This window comes from Eumetopias jubatus, unplaced genomic scaffold (assembly GCF_037043125.1).
Source record: "Eumetopias jubatus isolate StellerSeaLion01/CBP00866 unplaced genomic scaffold, mEumJub1_p1.0 scaffold_1, whole genome shotgun sequence".
NCBI lineage: Eukaryota > Metazoa > Chordata > Mammalia > Carnivora > Otariidae > Eumetopias > Eumetopias jubatus.
In genome coordinates this window covers 58,889,778-58,913,476 of record NW_028274807.1, presented here as the reverse complement: position 1 = coordinate 58,913,476, position 23,699 = coordinate 58,889,778, and the positions used below count along the sequence as shown (strand labels likewise).

The following is a 23,699-nucleotide window of genomic DNA, read 5'->3' as shown; positions in this document are numbered from 1 at the left end:
ATTTTGATGTGGTCCAAACAGTTTATTTTTGCTTTTGTTCCCCTTACCTTCGGAGACATATCTAGAAAAATGTTGCTATGGCCGATGTCAGGGAAATGACTGTCTTCTCTTCTAGGATTTTTATGGTTTCAGGTCTCACATTTAGGTCTTTAATCCATTTCGAGTTTATTTTGTATATGGTGTTGGAAAGTGGTTCAGTTTCATTCTTTTGCATATAGTTGTCTAGTTTTTCTGGCACCTTTGATTGAAGAGACTGTCTCTTCCCCTTCATATATTCTTGCCTCCTTTGTCTTTTATTAATTGGCCATATAAGTGTGGGTTTATTTCTGGGCTCTCTATCCTGTTCCATTGGTCTACGTGTCTGTTTTTGTGCCAGTACCATACTCTTTTGATCACTACAGCTTTGTAGTATATCTTGAAATCTGGAATTATGATACCTTCAGCTTTGTTCTTCTTTTTCAAGACGTTTTGGCTGTTCAAGGTCTTTTGCGGTTCCATACAAATATTAGTATTATTTGTTCTGGTTCTGTGAAAAATACTGTTGGTATTTTGATAGGGATTGTATTGAGTCATTGTACTTTTTTTTTTTTAAAGATTTTATTTATTTGAGAGAGAAAGAGAGAGCATGAGCAGTGGGGAGGTGCAGAGGAAGAGGGAGAAGCAGGCTCCCCACTGAGCAGGGAGCCCAATGTGGGGCTCGATCCCAGGACCCCAGGATCATGACCTGAGCCACAGGCAGATACTTAACCGACTGATGCACCCAGCACCCCTTCAGTCATTGTATTTTTAATCATCATAAACTCACAGTAAAAAAAAAAAAAAGCCAGTTTCACTTTAGAATGTCCTTGATTAAGCAATACAGATTAATAATTTTGTTAAGTCTTGACTCTTGAGTACAATTCCTTTTAATATTCTTTTTAAACATTGCATTAATATTTAGTATTCTGTGAGCACATGGAAAGCAAACGTCATGCACATCTGCTGAAAACCAAAGTATGGTAGTTGTTGTAGGAAAAAGCACTAGTGTTAGGATTCTGGAATGAAATAGTGGCTTTCTTCATGGAATGCTAGTTTTAGCTGAAAGAATTACTGAAATCTATGGTTTTTCAGACTTGGGTATTTGGTAGACATTTTCTCAAAAATGAATGAAATGAGCTCATCATTATATCCAGTACTGTGAGCTTGAAAGTCTTCCATTAGAACCTTTCTGATGAAATCACTGGTGGTATCAATGAATAGTATATATTATACAGTTAAATGTGCAAATGTTTGGAAGATTTGTACAATTCAGCGAACAGAGATTTTCCAAGCCACCAAAGCATGCTGTTAAAGGATCCATTCAAACTGCAAGCTAGACCAATGCATTTTAATGTTACAAAACATGAAGAGTTCACTGATGATAGTTTCAAATTCCACATTGCAACTAATCTTTGGGAAACTACAATTTGTTGAGCTTTGGTGGAGTATTAAAGAAGAATATCTACAATTATCTGGAAAAGCTGCTCCCTTTTCCAACTATATATTTCTGTAAGGCTAGATTTTCTTCGTGTACTTCAAGCAAAACCCATACTGCAGCAGAATGAAAGCATAAACTGATACAAGAATCCAACTATCTTCCAGTAAGCCAGACATTAAATAGATTTACAAAAAGGTAGAACTGCCACTCTTGTCACAATTATTTTTTTGTTTTGGAAGATATATTTTTCATAAAATATGTTCTTTGTGTTATGTAATGAGCTTATTGTTATCTTTAAATGACTTAATAAATATTTGTGAATTTTCCATTTTTTTTTCTCACATGGTAAATATTGATGGCTATAACTCATAAACAAAAGCTCTTTGGGTCCTCAGTAATCTTTGGGAGTGCACATAGGTCCTGAGATCACAAAATTTGAGAACTAATGTTCTAGAAGAAACTATAAGAAATATGGTCTGGCCACAACCATAAAAAAATCGTTAGATGACACTTCATTAAAAGTGAAAATTTCTTTTCAGCAAATCACATACTAGCAAAGATTATATATATCGAAAAGAAAAAGACTCATAAGCTAATTTTAGAAGTAGGCAAAGAACTTGAAAGAATCATTCACATAAATGGCCAAAAAGTTTATGAAATGTGCTCAACATCAGCAGTCATCAGAGAAATGTGAAATAAAATACAATGAGATACTATTACTCTCAAACAGAAGAACTAAAATTGAAAGAGCTGACAAATGCAAGTGTTAGCAAAGATATGGAATAATTGGAACTCTCATGTGGTGCCAATGAGGGTATATATTGGTATAACCACCTTGGAAAATTGTTGGCAGTATCCTTTAAAACTAAAGATTTACCAGGGGTGCCTGGCTGGTTCAGTTGTATAGAGCGTGTGACTCTTGATCTCAGGGTGGTAAGTTGGAGTCCCATGTTGGGTGTAGAGATTACTAAAATAATAATAATAATAAATAAACAAGGAAAAAAAACAACTAAAGACTTACCTACCCTATGACTCAGCAATTCCATAGTGCACTCTGTGTATAGCCTGGAAGAAATGTTTGTATAAGTTCACAAAAGACATGTATACGAATGTTCACAGAAGCTTTTTCTACAGTGGCCAAAAACTGGAAATGACCCAAAGATCCAACAATAGGAGAATGGATAAATGAAATGTCATATATTCACAAAAAGAAGGTGTTGATACACATGAATGAATTTCACAGATATCATATTGAATGACAGAAGCCAGGCGAGAAGGAGCATATACTGCGTAATTCCATGCATATGAAGTTCAAGAACATGCGAAATTCGTCTATACAGAGAAAAGCCAGAACAGTGGTTATCTCTGGGGCAGGGATTTGACTTGGATCAGGCACAAGGATGTGGGAAACGTATCTCAGGGTGGATGCTGGGTATGTGGGTGCATATGGGTGTGCACGTGTGTTATGTAATATAGTTTATACACGCCTAAAAAAAAGGTTAAGAAAAAACTGCAGAAGTCTGAACTGACGGTTTTCTCTTGGTCAATTTCTTGAATCGGTAAAATCTAAAAGCTGTTTTACTGTCATTCTTTAGAAAAAGAAAAGGAAATGGCAGTATTTTGTATCTGGCTCCTGTTCCCTGCCTGCGTGACTTTGGGCAAGCAGTTTAACGTCTCTGCATCATAGTTAATTTGTTGGAACATTATCTATCCTACCTCACAGGGTTCACATGAGGGACAAATGAAGTTTGATATTTGAAAGTGTTTTCACCCAGTTGCAAAGGAATATTGGAATGTAAAGTGGCCAATTATTTTCCAGGACCTTCCTCACTTCTTTATCCCTTACCCAAGACACTGAAATGCAGGGAACACTAGAATACAGTTTGTTGGTCAGTGTCAACAGCTCCTTGACCTCTTCTTCTTTCTGTGAGAAATTAGGGAGATAATGCTAATTTGCTGCCTCCTTAAGTTCAGAAGTCTGGTAGGTTGTTTCATTGGTTAGCAATGTGCCACCGATGTTCTCACGATCTAGTAAGCTACAGATTTGGGGGAAGATATGAAAATCCAGCCTTTAACTAAGTTTGGGCTGGGCAGGTCAGGTTTTGTTTTTGTACATTGTCTTAATCATATTCAGATTTGTGGTTTGGAAAGAGACTGAAGCCAAATTGTGATGGTGGAGAACTTGCTGCTTTAGGGAAGTTTTCTGGGAACTCATGATTCAATTAGGTTAAATCCCATTTTTTTTAAAGATTTTTTTTAAAGATTTTATTTATTTATTTGAGAGAGAGAGAGAGAATGAGAGATAGAAAGCACGAGAGGGAAGAGGGTCAGAGGGAGAAGCTGACTCCCGGCCGAGCAGGGAGCCTGATGTGGAACTCGATCTAGGGACTCCAGGATCATGACCTGAGCCGAAGGCAGTCGCTTAACCAACTGAGCCACCCAGGCGCCCAAATCCCATTTTTTTTTTTTTTTAAATGCTGCTGAGTGGCAAACGTGCAAATACACATTAAATATAAATAATATATATATAAAAGCCCAACAGACAGCTTAGGATAGAAGAAAATTGGTCAGTATATCAGTGTTTCAAACCAAGTCATGTTCTTTTTTTGGTTTTATTTCAGGACACATTTAAAAACATTTACCACTACTATCATTGTACTTCCAATGGAGAATTCCGATTCCCCAGTTCAATGCAGGCTAGTTCCTCAGCCTCAGTTTGGTGAGATGAAACCACTCTCTTCTAGGAGGGGAGAGCTGGGACCCGTCCCCACGTCGGAAGATGGTTCAGCCACTGACAGGAGTGGTGGATTCTGCCTGATCTATTGGACCAGCATAGATCAGTCTGAGAGGCAGCTTTGGAAGACTTTTTGACTTGGCGATTTTCTGGGTCTGTGAATGTTTTTTAAGAAATAGAAACCCACTACATTCCTGTGCTTTTGCTCCGTTGTTAATTTTGTTTCTGAACCAGCAGGCTTCCAGTGGAAACCTGACACCTTATGCTTCATGTATTTTAATCTAAAATGGATCATTGGGCCTGTAGCCCTTTGCCAAGTACGATCACTGAATTTATAAAATGGACTTTGGTTTTTAACGTTACAAGCTCAGAGACGAAGCAACGGCCCTCCCGTGAATCCAGCCGTTCCAGTTTAAGAGAGCCAAAGTGATCCAAAGCCGTGGTTTTATCAGTTGGTTTTCCCAAGGCACGGTAGGTTTCATTGTTATTCGGGTTTATATAAGAGACACACATCTTCTGAATTTTGCTGAAACCTTCTCTTTTTGTTAATGTGTTCAATAGTTACATAATTCTAGGCTATGTGGTTTGCACATATAGATACATGCATACATGAGAGTAGAGCCTGCCTTACAACACAATCGGTCTTCCCTTTCTCTGGTCTCTTAAACTACTCCTTTTGGGCTGTGAATCCAGGTTTCTGCACCATTCGCTTCATCTAGTCAACAGTGACTTAAGTGTCGGTTTCCCCATCTGGCAAATGTAGAAACAGTGCCTACTTCACGGGGTTGGGGGGGAGGTGGGGGGGCGTGGTGTGGGGGTTCAGGATTAAAGATGGTAATGTATATAAAATGCTTGACATGATAACTGATGACAAATGTTTGCTGTTTTAATGATCAGTTCTGTGACTCTAATGTTCTAGGGTTGGAGGTGGGAAGACAATGGTTTCCAACAGCAAGACCCCACTAAAGGGGCAGATGGAAAAGCTCAGTCTCCTGCTTGTCCTCCAGCAGGGATGGGTCATTGCAGTTCCTCAGAATTAGGGCTGGAGCAGTTTTTGCTTCCTCGAGGATGGATTGAGAGGATCCCCACTCCAACTTTCTCTCTCTGGATCTCTGTTCTCCGCTGAGATCAAAATTGGGACTTTGATTTTCCTTATGAAAAATTGGACATGGTCAGTTCAAGCAGGAGAGATGCTATGTTGTATCAGCAGCAAGTTTAGGGCTTCACATCTGGGGATAAAAATTGCTGATACTTATGTGGAATTTTTTCTGCTTTGTGTCTAATGATAAGATTCTCAGAAGGCCACTCTCTTGTTGGAGCACTTGGCCCACTTATAACTGACAGATTGTGAGGATGTGCTTCACGTCCATCTTCCGTTTTGGACCACAAGTGACTCTTCCCTGTGATGGAAGAGACCATGTGTTTTGCCCACTGCTGCGTCCAGCTCCTCACAGAGCCTGGCCTATGTACTTCTTGACTGACTATTAGCCAAAGCAGTATTTCAGATTCCATGTAAGTGGACAGAGAAGAGGTGAGGAAGGAGGGGTTAAAAGAGAAGTGGATCTCCTGAAAATTAGGTTACTTTATCAGGTGTCCTATGTTGAGAGAGAAGCAGAGTGAACCTCAGGTCTGAATCGGTCCTCTTCTCTGAAGGGGCCTGCCTAGGACTGGGGACTGAGCCTTATGAAAGGCTTGGATAGGCAACATAATAAAAATCACAAGATGCAAATCAACTTTCTTCTGTGATGGCAATGTTACAGAGAGCTTTTGAGTTGTTTTGGATAACTCGGTAGCCATCTAAAAATGACTTCGGCTCATAAAGAATGTGGGAAGATAGGGTAGAGGAAGGGCCCCAGGAGCAAGCCGTAGTGGCCTTGGCTGTTAGACTTCTTTTGTCCTGACTTGAAAATCTTTCACAGTTTGAATCTCGTATTTTTTAAATCAAAACTATAGTGCTGAACAAGAGTTAAACACCTAGACTTTATTTAGCCCTTGACTGAGATGTGATACGACTTCAAGGCTATTCTATGTTAAAATATGGCGGTTATTTTTCATCACCAGTGAGATGGGTAAATCTGAGATGACAAAAACTTTAAGGTAATGAAAAGGACAAAGGATAGAGCCAAGGAATTTTTTAAAAATTGAAGTTCAGGGAAAATGATGAAATCCCCTACTCTAGGGATATTTAGGAAGAGGGTAGAGTCCATTTCTCTGAGATTGGGAGAACAACAGGTAATTCTATGTGAACAGTGGTAACCATTTAGTCTTCCTTGTGTTTCAGTAAGAACAGCAAGACTACACTTGAAGGAAACCTGTTAAAAAGTCCACCCTTGGAGTTCACAGAGTAGGGGTCTCTTCTCGCAGAGGAGTCCCGTCTAAGCAAACTATTACTATGGCTCTTTTAGAAACCTATGGTGAAGGCTGATCTGCAAGTCCCGTGAAGCCTATTTGAATTCATGTGTGTTAAGGCCTAAGGTTTAGCAGCACTTTACCTCATTGAAGCTGGTGCTTTAATGCTGAGGGGACATTAAAACCTAGTCACACAATATATCCTGTCTCCACCAAACAGGGTTAACCACCACCACAAAAAACCTACCATAAACTGGGCAGAATCATGCTAAACAAGGCTTTTACGTTGCTTCAGGCAGAGGCAGACCATATCTTTACTCATAGTGCTTTTCCTTAGTTTCACCAGCGATATTAGTCATTTCAAAACCTGGGTGAGCTTCTCCTGCTTCTTTCTGGGACCATTTCTGTTTCCCACAGGCCGAAGCCTATCTACATGCGGGCTGAACATCCAGGCTCTCCCCATAGAGCATTTGGTGACGGGGCAGGGAGGGTCGGGGGAACATTTGCGCAGGGCATTCCCTGAACCACAGTAGGAACTGCTACTCGAGAAAGGAGAAAATCCAGATTTCTTGGAGAGTCCCGGGGCAGAGATGGTGGTATGATGAGGTGTGACACACAGAGCCGGATTTTCCACTTGGCTGTAGCTTTGGTAGTGATTTTTCATCTAGGTTGGAGTAGGAGTATTAAGGGCCAGAGGCAGTGACGTGCAGCAATAAAGGGCAAGGGGGCCCCCGGGGCTGGAGGTTTGATATCTCTGGACATTATCTCTGAATGCAAAGAGCTCCCTCCGAAAGCCCTTCCGGGCCTCCTGGAACTGAGGGCAGGAAACGGAACAGCGGGTGTCAATGGAGAGCCCCTAGAGGAGAGAGAGGCCAGCCTGGTGGACAGGCTGCCCCGCAGTGGGGTTCATGAGGGGCGGGGTGCGTGACACCCTCCTCTGTCCCCGCACTACCCCTGGGGCTCTGCACATCTCCACTTCTGTCTCCCTCACGTAGCGAACGTGACAGGAGAGGATCAGAGAGCTCCAGCGATTTGCCCCAGGTCACATAGCGAGCATGTGAACATATTTGGTCTAAAATCAGACTCCAGAATCTTTCTCAGACTCCACCGTTCCTTCCACGAATAATGTTTATCTTTGTTTCTCCCTTTCTCCCAAGCTTTACCAAGAGACACTATCTCCCAGAATGAGAAACATCTGGATGTTGTTGGGTTCGCTGACACATGCATTTGGTGACCCCACAGAACATTCCGGCGGCTGCTCGGAGCTATGAAGGAAGCGGCTGCTGCTTTCTCTGGCCCGGGGAGCTGGCTGGGTGAGTGCCTTCAGTCACGGAAAGTCCCTTCCCCAGATGGACTCTGGCTTTCCACCGGCTTCTCCTGCTTCTAAAATAAAACCGGGCTAATCCCTCAACCATGCAAGGTCAACAGGTGGGCTTACCCCTCCAGCATTCGTCAGAGGTGTGAAGAGGTCACTTTTTTATGTGCATGGCTTCGCTCCTCTGGCTGCCACACCTCTGTCCTGATCCCGCTGACCGGCTCTGATTACTTCTGTGCCTGCTCGGCCAAAAGCCTCTTCACGGTCGCTGTTTTCTCCGGTTAGCCTCTTGCTGAACTTGGCCTTCAGAGTTACCTTCGCTTTTCTTTAACGAGCAACGTCCGTGAGCGCAGGCGCAAGCCACGTGGGCATTGCCCTACCTGGGGACTGGGGGCCATTCGGCCGTGAAAAGCTCCGATTGCCCCCCTCCGCCCCCCCATTCCTATCAACCCCACGGATGCAGTCGGATGACTTCCTCATGTCCTCCGGCCGCGGCGCTGGGGCACTGTAGAAAGAACTAGCCCCAAGTATGTTTAGAATTGATAGCTCTAAGAGCAGGCTTGGTCTGCGTTTTCAGTCCTGCGGTGGCGAAGAGAACTGACCACAGCGTGTGGGTTTACAGGGCAATACAGACGTGATGAGAAAACAGTCAAGAACACGGCAGCGCCCCGCCCCCGCCCCGTTTCAGAGCCCCGCCCCATTCCCACGGACACATTCCCCAAACAAGCAACTGCACGGGTAACGCATGTCATGGTTTATTCACTTTGGGCCACTCGAACAGACTTTGTCCACATTTCCTTAGTGCACCTTTTTTTTTTTTATTTGAAACCATCAGTACATTAAAATAAAAGAATTAGGTCAAGTATGCCATAGTTAAACAGTTTTGAAATTTGTTTTAGATGTTAGACTAACACCACCATTTAATAGGTGGCCTTCGTGTGGCCTATGGAATCCAACAGTTTCTAAGGAATAAAGAAGAGCAGAAAACCAAATATGAATTTGGGGGCATTTTAGAAAAACATATCACAAAAAGCTTCATTAAAAACATCTTTGCATTTTTAAACTTTTCTAACTTCCAAAATGTGATTTTGAACATTATGCAAATATTTTAGAGACAGAATAATATATTTTTTTAATATCATCCATTTCTCTAATGAACAATCAGGAAAATAGGTGACAGGTGACTTCAGTTTCACAGGCAAATATATATGGGGTACACATTCATATGTCTATTTTCTGATTACATCTTACTCTAGGTAATGAGGGTGCTTGGTCCAAATGGGGCTTGTCAGGAGCAGAATTGCCAGACAGTGTGAGTGAAGTGCGATGCTGAGCTCTGCAACACTTTACTGGGGGAGAGAATGAAAATCAGGTGCAACCAAAAAGACAATCCTCAATCGGCTTGCTCTTCGCAACTCAGGAGGATGAGTAAAATGTGTTCACCCTGAGAGTTACTTTTAGAGAACTTCAGGGAGAAAATCTGGAGCCCCTGAACAGCATAAAGTGGCAGGTAGGGGGCTTGGTTGGTGATGGAGGACCCCAGTGCAGTGCCCCTGGTTAGAGCAATTATTTATTCTCCACAGGTGATGTGGGCACAGAATTGAGCTGTCTGAATTGGAGGCACGAGGAAGCAATTTCACCTTTGCTGCATTTGCCCCAGGAGCCCATGTCCTTAGGGTGAGGTCTGTTTGCTTGATGCTGATGTCGCCAGTCTGTCAGCCCTGTTGGTCATTCCTCTCTTGCTGCTAGAAGAGTTTCTCCTGTTTCCCCTTCTGCCTTGGAGCTGAGGGGGTAACAGGGCCTTCCCAAGAAAGCGGAGCCTGAGTTGTGGGGTCAACACACAGGGGTGAGATGAAAGACACTAAGAAGTAGGTAAGCACCCAAGCCTTGGTCCCAGAGACAGTCACCTGTGAGGACAGGTGTGTGAAAAAGCCCAATCCAGAGCCCTTCTAATGGGGTCAGGAACCTGGGGGACACATGCAGCCTTCCTTCCAAGGAGGTGACTGGCTGGTCCTACTAAAATATCTATCCCAGTTGGGTAGGGGGTTGGGTTCAGCCCTCCGCCAGACTCTGAGGAATCTGCGTCATCCCTGGACCTCAGAGGAGCGAGCTGGTGCTCTGGGATGTCTAGAGCAGCAGATGTAGTGGAGGTGCAGAGGGGTCCCCCTAAAGTGTCTGGGCAGGAGACCTGAGTTGCTGGCCTCTCTGGGCCTAGAGGCAGCTGGATGAAGCGTGCAGCATTGTTCTGCCCTTGCTGGCAAATGTTGGGTAAGAGTGGGAGGGGTCCCGAGACATTGAGTTGACTTTGAGGCAGCTTTTGTCCACGTCTAGCTCAGGGCTGCACACGGGAGGGGATGGGGGTCTCTTGACTCTTCAGGGTTTGCCTACGGCCATACCCGTGGCTTCCCCTCTGCTCTCCTTCTGGCAGGCTAGAGTCTCCCTCCCGCCCCTCTCCTTCCTATGGGAATGCGTGCAGAGCTGACTCGACAGAGCGGGAGTGGAGTATCTGGCAGTGGTGACTTTGCGGCCGTCCCTGTATTTTCATTAAACAGCACCTAGATCGACTGCTCCCTCTCCCTCTCTTAAAGCTGGAGGCTCAGAAGACACGGATCTGGTTTCTGTGGACCACATCCAGGTCATCATCCAGGGTTAACAGAACCTGGAATGAGAGGGACAGAGAGATGAAGCCAGGGTCAGCCGCAACCTTCTCCCTGAGACTCACACAGGCTGACGCGACCGGCGCCCTTACTTGCCTTTGTCCCCTACAGCTTTCTGCAACGCAGCGCTCTCTACAGGCGATTATTAGGATTACAGAGTTTACGTAGTAATTAATTCAAATGTTTATCAAGGGTCCATTATGTGCTATTCTAAATGCCAGAGATAGTTTGGAACACAAGAGACAAAACTCCCTACCGTTCTGGAGCTTACATTTGAGAGACAGCTTCAGACATGAGCAAATACATGTAGCATGCTAGTGAGGTGTGCTAAGTACAGTGTTCAAGGTAATAACATGTAATAAAAACAGTAATGAAAATTAGACCATGGAGGGAACACAGGAAGTATGGGTTGGGGAAAGGTAAAAAAGTGCCGATAGGGTGGCCAGGGAAGTCATAACTTAGAAGGGGACATTGGGCTTAAGATCTAGAGGAAAGGAAGTCTTGTTGCATAGAGTATTGCTATACAAGAAATGCACACCCCCTCCTCCATTTTTAGTTCCCTCTACCACTGCTCTCTTCACGTGGAAACTTTCACTCCTTTTGTTGTCTCTGTCTCTCTAATGAAAGTGTTTATCAGAAATAAAAGTCACAAGGAACGAGGTTTAGGCGGATTGTTGAACTTCCCCGGCTGGCCACGAGGGGGCAGCCCCACTCCACTCTCGAGGCTGCGCGGCGGCAGCGGAGGGAGCGCACAGGTCTCGCCGTGTTGTTACTTGCCAGCAGAATCCGTGTCCAGGCACCGCGGACTTTTAATATGGAAAAGTCTCTAAATGAGGATGAAAGGATGCGAGGAGTGATCATCCAAGGCTGTTAGGCCATGCATAGCTTCTGGAAAGGTGTTTGGGCCAAAAGAAATGGAGGGATTACAGGAGAGATCTGGGGCCGACTGGTGAGAAGCAGCAGAGGCGCCTGGGCGGATCTCCTGAGCGCTCTAGGAATTTGTAAAATATCTGTAAGATATTCAGTGAGACTGGGAGAGGGGGAATGTGAGGGTGGCACAAGTATGTTACCCAAATGTGAGTGAATGCCAAAAGTGATTCCCGGGGCGATTCAGGGCATGTGAGTTCTAACAACCAATTCAGCCCAGACGTTGCGCCATTTAAGAAAAATCATTTTGTCACTCTGTCTTAAAATATTGGAGAGTAAAAGGAAAACGAAAATAAAGATCTAACTGAAGGAGAAGAAATAAAATAGTCTGTATATTGAATTACAGTGAGGAATCGGAAAGGGAAGTTCGAGAGAAATACAAAAAGGTAAGGAAGAGGGGGAAAAAAAAGTATGGGATGTGAAGAAAGAAGAAATTAACAAAAAGGTATTTTTAGGGGCGCCTGGGTGGCTCAGAAGGTTAAACCTCTGCCTTCCACTCAGGTCATGATCTCAGGGTCCTGGGATTGAGTCCCGAGTTGGGCTCCCTGCTCAGCAGGGAGTCAGCTTCTCCCTCTCCCTCTCCCTCTGCCTCTCCCCTGCTCCATTTCTCTCTCGTTCACTCTCTATCAAATAAATGAATAAAATCTTTTTTAAAAAATGTATATTTCTTAAAGAAAAGGTATTTATAAACTCACCAAGAATGAGAAAAACAGGGCAGTGGCAGAGAGGAAGTGCCAGATGTCATGGTCATCAAAGAAATCCAGCAGGATACACTCCCGGTTCCTCTCCCGGGATTCGGCTGGGGTGTCCTGGAGGAAGGCGAGGCAGGACGTGAGTGAGCATTCCCACAGTTCAACTGTTTAGAGGGCTGAACATCCAGAAAGCTACAAAAAGCCTACTAGATTAGATGCCTGGCTCCAAAAGCAAGCTTCCAAGAAAACCTGAGTCCACGTGAAAACTTGTACACAATGTTCACCGCAGCAGCATTCGTAAGAGCCAAAGAGCGGAAACAATCCAAATGTCCATCAGCTGATTATAGAGGAGAAGTGCTGTCTCCACACAAGTGAGTGTAATTCAGCAGTAAAAAGAGATGGCTACGGATATGTGCTACCCCACGGATGAATGCCTAAGCCAGACTCAAAGGCACATGTTGTATGCCCCATGGATATGAAATGTCCAGAACAGGCAGAGCTACGAGACAGAAGAGAGACTGGGGGTTGCCTGTGGCTAAGGCGTGAGGGAGAAGTGGGGAGCGACGGCTAATGGGCGCAGGCTTGCTTTCTGGAGTGATGAAAATGTTCTAGTTGATTGATTGTGGCGGTGGAGAGAGAGCTGAGGCTTCCTGTTTGCTCCTGGGTATAGCCCTGGTTTCCTAGGCCTCCACTCTCCTCTCTATGCCACGGGTTTATAAACGCCGGCAGCTGGGGATCTGTTTATGGATGTGGATTATGAAGAACACACACGTATCAAGGTTTTTGCACACGTTAAACATCCACTGGGGGGAGGATCGTCATACAACACATAATGAAGATCAATTCTGTGGCGTCTGGAGGGCCCCCACGTCGACGAGGTGGGGCCCTGACGGTGAGGACCGCGTGCTTATGCATGGATAGGAAATACCATCCCTTTTAGAGAAAGCTTTCATTTCAAAGACAAACAGCCACAAGCACTTGAAGAGAGGGAGGTAGGAAGGTCCACAAGGCAAGATGGAGGGAGAACATTTTCTTTGCAAAGAAAACTGCCTTCTTACCTCCCAGCTGCTGGGGTTCTGGAAGAAAAAGTACAGCGAGGCGACCCACATCACAACAGTGGCCACGATGCAGAGGAGCGGGGTCGGGAGGAGCTTCTCTGAGCTGCGAAGCTGTGGGTGGGAAGCAGATGTTGCCAGGCTGGGGTACTGCTTGTGCAGGGCCCTGGGCTGCCGGTGGGGGGCCCCCAGCGCCCACTCTTACCTTCATGATGATGTAAAAGGTCAGATAGAGCAGCAGGTTACAGATGAAGATCCCCAGCATGTAGGAAGCAAAGTCCCTGGGCCGAAAGATCAGTCCACAGAGCGCACTGAGGTTAAGGAGGAATGACTTTATAGGCGTAAAGGTGGATTTGTAACATTCTTGGCTGCTTCACTCCCCACTTGTATTTTGGGGAGGAGGGGAATTTAAAAAAAACTTTAACCTACGTAAATTACTACACCTACTTCAGACCTGGCATTTTTGATGGTTGTAAAGTTCTCATAAGTGGATGTACCACAATCATCTTTCCTCTCTAGATGTCTTGCAGCTTTTCATTATTCTAAAGAACATTGCAATGAATAAATGAATACCTTCAGACATAGCGTGCTTTTCTTTTTTCTCTTTTTTTTTTGGCATTTAAGATTAGTTCATAAGACTAGATTATTAGAAGTAGAAAAATATCTCAAAAGTTGGCTGGACACACATTATCAAATTTTTGCTAGCTGTCTATGGTTTTTAAATTAACACCAAAGTTTATTTTGATTGGGGTTTAGCATTAGCATTTAGCATGTTCCAAATTTCTATTCAGTTACAATAAAACTCTTTATTATAGAACCCTTCCTATGTCCTTGTTTTGAAAAGCTTGTTTTTAATAAATACAGACACACACACATACATAGTTGGATTTCTATCCTCTCCATGCTGCTTCACTAATTTGTTTCTAATTTCTAATTTTGGGTCACTGTGTTATTATTTTAGAATATGTTATATTATCTGGTTAGCCTAGCTTGTACTACCCAATATGGTAGCTACATGTGGCCATTAAATTTAAATGAAAATTAAATAAAATTGAAAATTCAGTGCCTCAGTCACACTAGCCACATTTCAAATGTTTAGTAACGATATTTGGCTAATAGCTACTGTAAGGGACAATGCCGTGTAGAAGATTTATATCATTCCAGAAAGTTCTGTTGGATAAAACTGGACTAGTCATTGTACTCCTCTGCCCTTCCTTCCTTCCATTAATCTTCTTTTGTGAGACCTTTGGAAATTTTGTGCTAAGTAGGAAAATAATTTCAGAATAAAATCCCATTAATTCCAATTTTAAGTCAAAATTTATGCATTAACTTGAGAACTAATATCTTTACAACAGTTAATCTTCCCACCCAGGGCACGACATCTCTCTTCGTTCAGTTAACTTTTCCTTTTTGTCTCCTAATAAGGTAATTAAATTTTCTGTAGAAAGAGTCCTCCTGTCACTCAAAGTTTATTCCTAAGTATTTGAAATGTAAAGCTCTTATTAATGGACTCTCTTTTTGTTCACTTTGTATTCCAACCAACTTTGTTCTGTATAATATAGGAAATTTCCTCCTCCCAGAATTTGAATTCTTCAATGTACCAAAACTCTTGTAAGCTTTTCACTGAGATTCATCCATTATTAGCACTTGCCACATTTGGTTATCTTTCTTTGTGTGTGTGTACCTACATAGGTACACGCACATCTCTCTCTCTATGTGTGTACACACACACACACCATTCTTCTTCATGACTGTATGAGAGTGATTCCTTTTAAAATAACATTCAAGGTTCATATTAAATCACTCCATGTCTTGTAATGTCCAGGAGAAACTGAGGATGGAGGAACAAAGAGGAAGGTAACCCCCTCCCAGGCCATCACAGTGTTGGTGTGTCATCACACCTCATTCATCCCTGCAGGCCTGGATGCCCAAGGAGCTCCTGTGTAAGAAAAGAGAGGCCATTCACCTTGTCTTGTGAGCAGATGATGGGTTTGGTTTTGGTTACGTGAGAGGTAGGGACAAACCAGGTGATTGTGAGCACTGGGGACATGGTTATCGGTTGCTTCTTATCAAGCAGTTGGTCCCTTTCCTCCTACCAGCACCCAGCACCCTGTCTTATAGTCATCAGGACTGTGGGGTCTGCCCTCAAAGAGTGGTCAAGAAGAGCACCACAGGTGAGCACTGCCAAGAACCACCCACCTTGACGTATCCCTACGTAAAGGAAGGGTCCTTCACAGGTGTGGATCTTACCCAGAGTCATCCCTGGGTGACAACACTATGGGAAGATTTTTCCAGAAGCATATGCCCCAAATAAGATTTGAATTCTCATGACCAGATTCTGGCTTCCCCTGAAGGTGTGCCTCTTCTTCCATTCCTTTCATGTCTTAAAGGGGGACAGGGGTATGGAGTCATCTTTCCATCAGAGGTCGCTGACCTTTATAGTACATCAGCTAAGATCACGAATAAAAGCAATTAAACTTACTGATTTTTTTTAGGGATTAATGAAATATCTCACTTGCATTCTAAAGTTGAGAACAGGTTGTATAAAATAGTTACAGATAGCAAAATATATGTCTATTGTACTGTTCTATTTTGAAGCCATTTGAAGAAAAAAAGCCAAGGTGATAATGAAGGGAAAGACGAAGAAGAAGGATACTGGGGTGGTAGGAAGATTGAGACCTACAGGGAAAGAAATAAATAGGAAAGAGACTTGTACACACACACACATACATCCACACCCACACCCACACTTAGTAAGAAACGGAAATGTTTACTGGGTAGCGTTTATGGAGAGTTCACAAGAATTTAAAGCTATGCTTCATTTGTGCATCTACTGTCGTAATCTCTATCATCTAACTATTTATGTAGTCTGTTGACAGAGATAACAAATTTGATGTTGGTCTTGTTGAGCAAATGAACGCAATGCATCAATGCGTTAAACTCAACTCAACATTTGAGGAGAGGCCACTGTCAGTACACTAGGCTTCCTAGTGCATTCTTTGGAGGAGGAAAAATACCTTTCTTTCAAGTCCCTAGAGCAAGCACAGTCCTACACTCACCTTAGTTTCAGATTTCCTTATAAAAATGACAGCCAAGGAAAGAGAAACCACAGTGTTACAGACATCAGCAAAGAGAAAAGACGTGTCTTCCTAAGGCTACTTACAAGGACCCGTTAATCAGATTCCCCACGATGAGCAACACCATTCTGTCCTGGTAAGGAAACATCAAATGAGAGGCTGCACGCATTGCTTTTCTTTTAACTTACCACAGGGGAAGCATCGATTACGGGAGAACAGCTGCCCGGTGGAAGTTTCCATGGTTCTGAGAGAGCTGCACCTGCCCTCAGACCCTAATCCCCCATGAGAACAAAAGGCAAGGCCTGGGACTGAATAGAGTGACTTTGTTAAAGAAGATGTGGTGAGTAAACAGGACTCTTACTGTTTCCCCCCAATGTTGAGGGTCGCTGGGCACTTGGGGCCCACTTCTCGGTGAGCAGGTTGGAGGTGTGTGCAGCTGATGAGTAGTTAAAAGCTTTCTGCTCCTGGTGTTCCCCTGCGTTGTGTTACTTCGTGGGCCATGAGGCGGCTCTTGGGACTTGGCTGGGAGGTGCTGGTTTCCTACCCATTACTCTGGCTCCAGGGAGGCCCTGCAGCTCCCAGGCTCCTGATCTCTAAACACACAGCCTCAACACTAAAGACATTGGTAGTGGGGAAAATAGGAAAGGACCATCTCAAAGGAAAATGGCTCTGACAGAGATTAATTCACAATCTGGTCCTGCACATTTGCATACAACTTAAAACTTCTGGTGGTTTCTGATTATACTTTAATTTGCATGGCCTCATCGACTCTTTAAAAGTGGCAATTCTCCATCTTTGTGGGTGATCCATTCGGTTTGGAGGAAATATCTTCATTTAAAAAAATAAATTCATCTTGGGGTGTCTGGGTGGCTCCACTGTTAAGTGTCTGCCTTCGGCTCAGGTCATGATCCCAGGGTCCTGGGATGGAGCCCCACATCGGGCTCCCTGCTTGGCGGGAAGCCTGCTTCTCCCTCTCCCACTCCCCCTGCTTGTGTTCCCTCTCTCACTGTGTCTCTCTGTCAAATAAATAAAATCTTAAAAAAAAAAAAATGAATCCATCTATCAGAAAGGCTAAAACATTGGCCCCACCAAATATCAGTGACGATGTAGAGCAACAGGAACGCTCATTCATTGCTGCTGGGAATGCAAAATAGTATAGCCACTACGGACGATGGTTTGACAGTGTCTTAGAAAACTAAATATATTTTTGTCAATATATTTTGACAAATATAATTTGTCAAAACTCAAAGAATGTACAAGGGCAAGAGTGATGATGATCGGGAAACTGCCCTCCTAGGTATTTGTCCAAAGGAGTTTATAACATAGGCCCACACAAAAACCTGCACACGGATTTTTTTTTTTTAAGTAGGCTCCATGCCCAGTGCAGAGCCCAATGTGGGGCTTGAACTCATGACCGTGAGATCAAGACCTGAGCCGAGATCAAGAGTCAGATGCTCAACCGACTGAACCACTCAGACAGCCCTGCACACAAATTTTTATAGCAGCTTTATTTGTAATTGTCAAGTTACAAATTGCCCTTCTGCAGGTGAATGGATAAACAAAATGTAGTAATGCATCGAGACCCTGGAGTAGTATTCAGTGCTAAAAAGTAATGAGCTACCAAGCTATGAAAAGACATGGAGACATCTTAAATGCCTATTATTAAGTGAAAGAAGCTAATCTGAAAAGGCTAAATTCTATATTATTCCAGCTATATGACGTTCTGGCAAAGGCAAGACTAAGGAGACAGTAAAAGGATCAGTGGTTGCCAGGCATTGCAGGGCGGGGGGGTGGGGTATGTGTGGTGGGAAGTACAGTGGAGCACAGAGGATTTTTGGGGCAGGGAAACTACTTTGTATGATACTGAAGCGGTGAATCCTGTTGTTACAAATTTGTCAAAACTCAAAGAATGTACAAGGTCAAGAGTGAACTGTAAACTACGGACTCGGGATGATTTTGATCTGTTCATGTAGGCTCACTGACTCTAACAGATGTGCAGCTCTGGTTGGGGGTGTTGATAGTGGGGGAGGCTGTGCATGGGTGGGGGAAGGGATTGATGGGAAATCTCTGTATTTTCTGCTCAATTTTTTGTGATCCTAAAAAGTGGCTCTAAAAAAATAGTCTATTAGAAAAAAAAAAAAAGCCTGCATCACTTAATGTAAGCAAGCAAACAAAACATTAATTGCTCTTCCTGGCTCACAGCTAAAGCATGCTTAACTCAAAATACTTACAGGTCCTACTGGATTTTTAAGTTCTCCTGTGAATAAAACCCTTCAGCCTCAATCCCTGCAATTTTTAGTGCCTATAGCTCCTGACCAAGCTCTAGAGGGCTGAAATATTCTCATATTCCTTTATGTAAACATCCTTGGATCGTAAACTATTAACAGGTACTTAGGGAACTCCTGTGTGCGGGCCCCAAACAGCATCACCAGTTCTGGTCACAGCACGCTGTAAAGGGTGGGGCAGTGACTCAAGGGACGTATGTAGCCTTCCTAAGGTCACTGGCCAGTGAGCCAAGAGAGAGCTGGGACCAGGGCCCCAATCCCTCTGTTCTGTGTAGCAATGTACAATATACTGAAAACAATGATGGTGAATTTTTAGGACTTGTATTTCAGCCACTAAGTAATAACCATCATTTTGAAAGAATATTCTTGCCCACTGTAAAAATCAAACAATGTATAAAAATCAAACAAATGTATAATGTGGAAAGCGTAAGCTCTTACTGAAAGCAACTGGAGTGACAGATGCCCCAGTTTGCTTGGGACAGGCCTGGTTTGAGCCTGCCGTCTTGGTACAATTACTGAGTGGGTGCTCCTTTCCCTTCCCCAAGTGAAATAATCATACCTCTTTGGATGATTTTATACACGGATGCCCTGCCTTGATCCTTCCCCACGGCAATTGTCACCGTTTAGTAGTTTTCTATGTATGCACATATGTTCTCTGTATACACTAGCAACATTTCATGTATAAAAATAGATCCATCCCAGCTTGCTTTTTCATGAGCGAGAAGAGTAAGTAACATGCTTCTTCCCCCTAACTGGACCTCAGCCACCCTAGGCCATCTGGCTTTCTTGATTTAGGGAACCTGAGTGTCTGCCCCGAGCCTGCCCTTCCTCCTGTTCCCTGGCTCTCTGGGAGAAGGCCAAGGCACACCGGAGTGCGCACGTACCTTGTACAGAGGCCGGCCACACTGCTGGGCGAAGTCCATGTAGAACACCATTAAGGCCCGTCGGAAAAGCCCCAAGTCTGCCGATGACACAATTGCATGGTAAGGCCGAGTCAGAGGCCATACAAAATACTCCCATATGGCCCAAGCTTGGAGGGCCAAGATGATGTCGCCTTCACCTTAATGCTTTGCACACCTAATAGGTCAGCAGTACATGTTGGCCTTAAAAAACAGAGCCTGTGGCCCCCGGGGGCTGTCCTGCGAGGCAAGCGAGATCCAGGCATCACCCTGCAGAACGGCAAGTGAGGTGGATACAGTAACAAGTGCTCACCAATAATCTGGGCGACTGACCAGCCCTTCTGTGGTCTCCTTCGGCTAAGATTCCCTTTGTTTACAGTTTACTCCAGTGCTATTTCCTTCAGAGCAGAGATGTGATGGGGCCCCTCAAGCTGCCTTAAAACATCTGCACTCTCTAGAGGATGGGGAATCTTAGCTTGCAAAAATTCTACTCTGTATTTCCCTGTGTGGTTATAAATCAGTAAGAACTGAACTCAGGCGTCCTAAAGTCTAAGAAGCATGCTCAGAAAGCCTAAACTTGTGCGGAAGCTGGAATCAAAGGGATGTAAGTTAAGAGGGCAAGCAAAAGATAAGGAAAGAATTTTTAAATGCGAGCCTTCAAAAGCACAGGATGAAACACACCAAGAGTGTGTGTTACGATTGTTGTATCACAACAATGTGATTGTATCACAGAGGGTGGCAGGCGGAGCTTCCTGGAAGCTGTCTACCCTTGCACACATCACCAGGAAGGCTGGGGTCTGCTCAAAGCAAGCATTTCCATGAGGGTGGACCCCAGCTCTGTTGTGAATGCTGTCCCCCTTCACGTCTACCCCTGGGGTCAGTGGAACCAGACCTCACTAGACAGGATATGCTGAGGGATGGAGGAGGGAGGGGTGGGTCCATGAAGTAGCTCAGGAGAGGCACGGGGCAAGCTGGGTTGGAGTGTATCCCTGCCCCTGAGCCCCTCTCTGCCACCCCCCCCACCCACTGAACCTGCCCAAGCTGGAAGGAGTGCTCAGGGAGCAGCCTGGCAGGACAGCCCGGTGGGTGGCTTTGTTAAGAAAACAACCGAGAACCCTGGGAAGGGTGGCTGAACGTTACCTGTACCAGACACATCTGAATCAGTGGGAAGCGGAGAAGAAATGAGAAAAGAAAATGACATAAGAAGGTAGCCAAACAGGTAAACTCCTGGTCATTTTGTTTTTCTCTCAAAACGATGACTTTCATTTTCTTTTCCAATTGATAAAAAAATAACGTTTGCTCATCACAGAGAACACAGAATCTTTCTGCCCGGCTCAAACATTCCCAAGTCTACTATTCCTCAAAGAGGGAAGCAGACGTCTGTCTGTCCCCATCTCCTTTGGGCACCACTTGCACTGTGCACTCCGTCCTCTCTCATGAGCAATCCCTGCCATCCCTTTCTCCGACTAGCACAGTTGTGACCTGGGCAAGTAGCTCTATGGCTTTCTGTCCTCCTTATGAAATGCTCTGCCCCATCGCTGCTGTCTTTCCTGTGTCCACGTTCATTTTCAGGTGTGGCCTAAGGGCCACAGAGAAGGGTGTATGTCATTCTAGAAAGCAGAAGCAGCTTATAAAATGGGCAGAGCGAGGCTGGCGTTGGCTGAGCCACTGTCCACTAACCCAGCTTCCCGTCTTTGGACTAAGTTTAGTTGTGACCATTGTCACCATAGAATGGCACATTTTCCTTTAGACGCTGGTAAATCTGTGACCACTTGAGGAAGACTCCCTGGGTAGAGAAATTGAACATACTCAGTGATGCTGTGCACTGGCTGTCCTGCATTTACTTTGGCCACGCCTCTGTCCTGCACTGTGCCCCCGGGGAGGCAGACTGCAGGACCCTGTAAGTGGATTTGCTCCCTCTCTATGGATTTGGACAATGGGAAACCCCGGCAGGAGACTGGAGCGGCTCAGGACGGGGAGTGAGCGTGGAGTATTCATCCACATGGTGCCCTCCCTGTAAGGTTGCCTCAGACTGGCCCATGTCTGTCAACTAAAGGTCACTGTTTCTTTCAGAGTGACTTCCTCTCCTTCCACATTTTGGTAACCACTCCCTCCCTGTTCTGGTAACCAACCCCTCCCTGTTCTATGGGCTCTCCTGCTCCTGATCCCAGGTTGCCAGGCTACCTCATTCACTCTCCTCTACCCCAACCTCGTCTAATGAATGGTCCCTTTGTAATTAAATCTTCCATCTTTGGGTGTGACATCTTTTTCCTGGTGAGACCCTCCAGACTATCATATGGTCATAATATAATACATTCCATTTCTCCTTTTTAAGAAGGTAAACTAATACAGTATGGCATAATGGTATGGGGCAAAAGTGGTATAAATATACTAACACCTCCCTTATGTATTACTCATGGTCACTAACGTTTCATTTATCTGTATTCAAGTTTATTTTTCCAACTCTGGGAGAACCCAGGAGTAGGTAGAACAACCGCGCTTCAGATTATTTTCCTTTTCAAAGTTGACTTTGTATGACTTCACTCACCTTTGAGTCTAGAGGTTGGGGCGTGACCAGAGCCCCTAACCAAAGCTCTATACAATCAGTTAGTGATGCTTCCACTGGGCAACTTGAAGATATGTTGGGTATGTTAACGCCAAAGGCAAATCTACTGACTGAGCCCAAGGGGAAAACTAAACTGCCAAAATTGTTTTATTCAGCTTTCTAATCTTAAAGCTACTTGTTTATGTAGAATCATTCTTAGACCTGGCCCTATTTTAAAGGCCCTCGCTCCCCAGTGAGTGAGGGGTCTGCCAGGCGAGGGAACTATTCCTTCTCCTTCTGGGCCACATTCTGAATTCCCAGACCCCAGAATTCCCTGCCCAGATGGACTTGAGTCCATTTGCAGAGCCTATGTAGCCCCCTTCCTCCATTGACCTGAGGGCAGATGGTGCTGCTAGAGTGAGCACCTCTAGGGGCAAGGAGTGGCCACCTGGATGTTGGGCAAGAATGTTCATGTACATACCTGTGAGAGCCCTCAAGATGCAGGACAGAGCCAGAGTGGAAAGAAAAGACTGGTAGAGAATGGGGACCAGCTATGTTCTAGAGTGTTCTTGAGGAACTGACAATTTTAAATTTGAACCTGGACCTTCTAGGTTATAATGAAGGCATATTATATTTATCAGTTTGTTGGTCTTCCTTCCTTCCTTCCTTCCTTCCTTCCATGTATTTAATAGTTTTTTTTTTTAAGTCTGCTTTACAACTTTAAAATTTTTACACATAATGTGTGGGCTTGTATTTACAATCTTGCTTTGGGCTCTGCAAATATTAGGGATGGGACTATGTTTATATATAATTATTTTTCTTGAAATATACAAAAGAATATTTAAGTCTGACTTCCTGGCCCTTTAAAAGGACTGGGGAAATGTAAATGCTCTACAATGACTTAAATCTCTTCCCGCATATAACAACTGATCAGCAGTTGTCAGATGTTATGTCAGCAGTTATGTCAGGTCAGAAGCTGACTTCCATGGGGCAGTCAGTGCTCTGACGTGATATGTGTACATTGTTGGGGAGAGTTCAGCAGGTGTCCTGTCTGTTAAGAACGGTAAGTCTCAAAACATTCATCCCAGTCCCAGAGTTTGGAAACCACATATAATTCATTCTTGATAACCATTTAGCCTGCTCAGAGAAATGCTCCTTTTAGAAGGTACACACTGAATACGATTTCTGTAGGTGGAATGAGTGGCGTGATGACCACACCATTCTTCAAACACATTTTCAGAGTTCTGGGGGTTATAAAGCTCCAGGACTTGGAGCTGGAGGTCGGCCTCAGTCTGAGGCATGGCAAGCTTACTTCTCAGTTGAAAAGAGAACTAGTGGCAACAGCTCACTGGGATCCTATACAGGAGAAGTTATTAAAGCCAGAATTCAGAGCCCGTGTTCATGATGACCAGCTTACCGTTTAGGGTAAGCAAAGACAATGCTTTCTCGGTACGTTCATCAGTGTGTTTAGTGTAGAGTGACAGGTGACTCACCGATCTTGAAACGACCCATGTAGTAGATCTGGGTGCTGAGGGCCAGGGTTGCCAGGATATGGATCGCAGAGAAGATGACCCAGAACCACATGTTATGTTCTCCAGACACCTAAGAGTAAAGATGGAAGTTACCTTCATCTGGGGTGCGCCCCACAGAACTCACGAAAATCATTCTGTCTCTCATGTATGCATCTGGAGTCAAAACCCCAGCTGTG

At 44.3% G+C, this 23,699-nt stretch overlaps 1 protein-coding gene across 6 annotated transcripts in view; it reads right to left on the bottom strand.

The window, feature by feature from the left end:
• Positions 1-8,585: 8,585 nt before the first annotated feature.
• The window catches only part of SIDT1 (SID1 transmembrane family member 1), an 89,508-nt gene continuing 74,394 nt past the window's right edge, over positions 8,586-23,699 (bottom strand). For 5 of the 6 annotated variants that reach the window (XM_028110594.1, XM_028110593.1, XM_028110596.1 and 2 more), the window contains 7 exons: positions 23,485-23,593; positions 19,432-19,508; positions 16,349-16,395; positions 13,391-13,496; positions 13,189-13,299; positions 12,134-12,247; positions 8,586-10,513 (listed from right to left, as the gene is read on the bottom strand). In XM_028110594.1, the coding sequence (XP_027966395.1) occupies positions 10,451-10,513; positions 12,134-12,247; positions 13,189-13,299; positions 13,391-13,496; positions 16,349-16,395; positions 19,432-19,508; positions 23,485-23,593 (627 nt within the window). In that variant the 3' untranslated portion in view covers positions 8,586-10,450. The remainder of the gene's footprint in view (positions 10,514-12,133; positions 12,248-13,188; positions 13,300-13,390; positions 13,497-16,348; positions 16,396-19,431; positions 19,509-23,484; positions 23,594-23,699) is intronic. The other variant, XM_028110595.1, reaches the window with a different exon arrangement.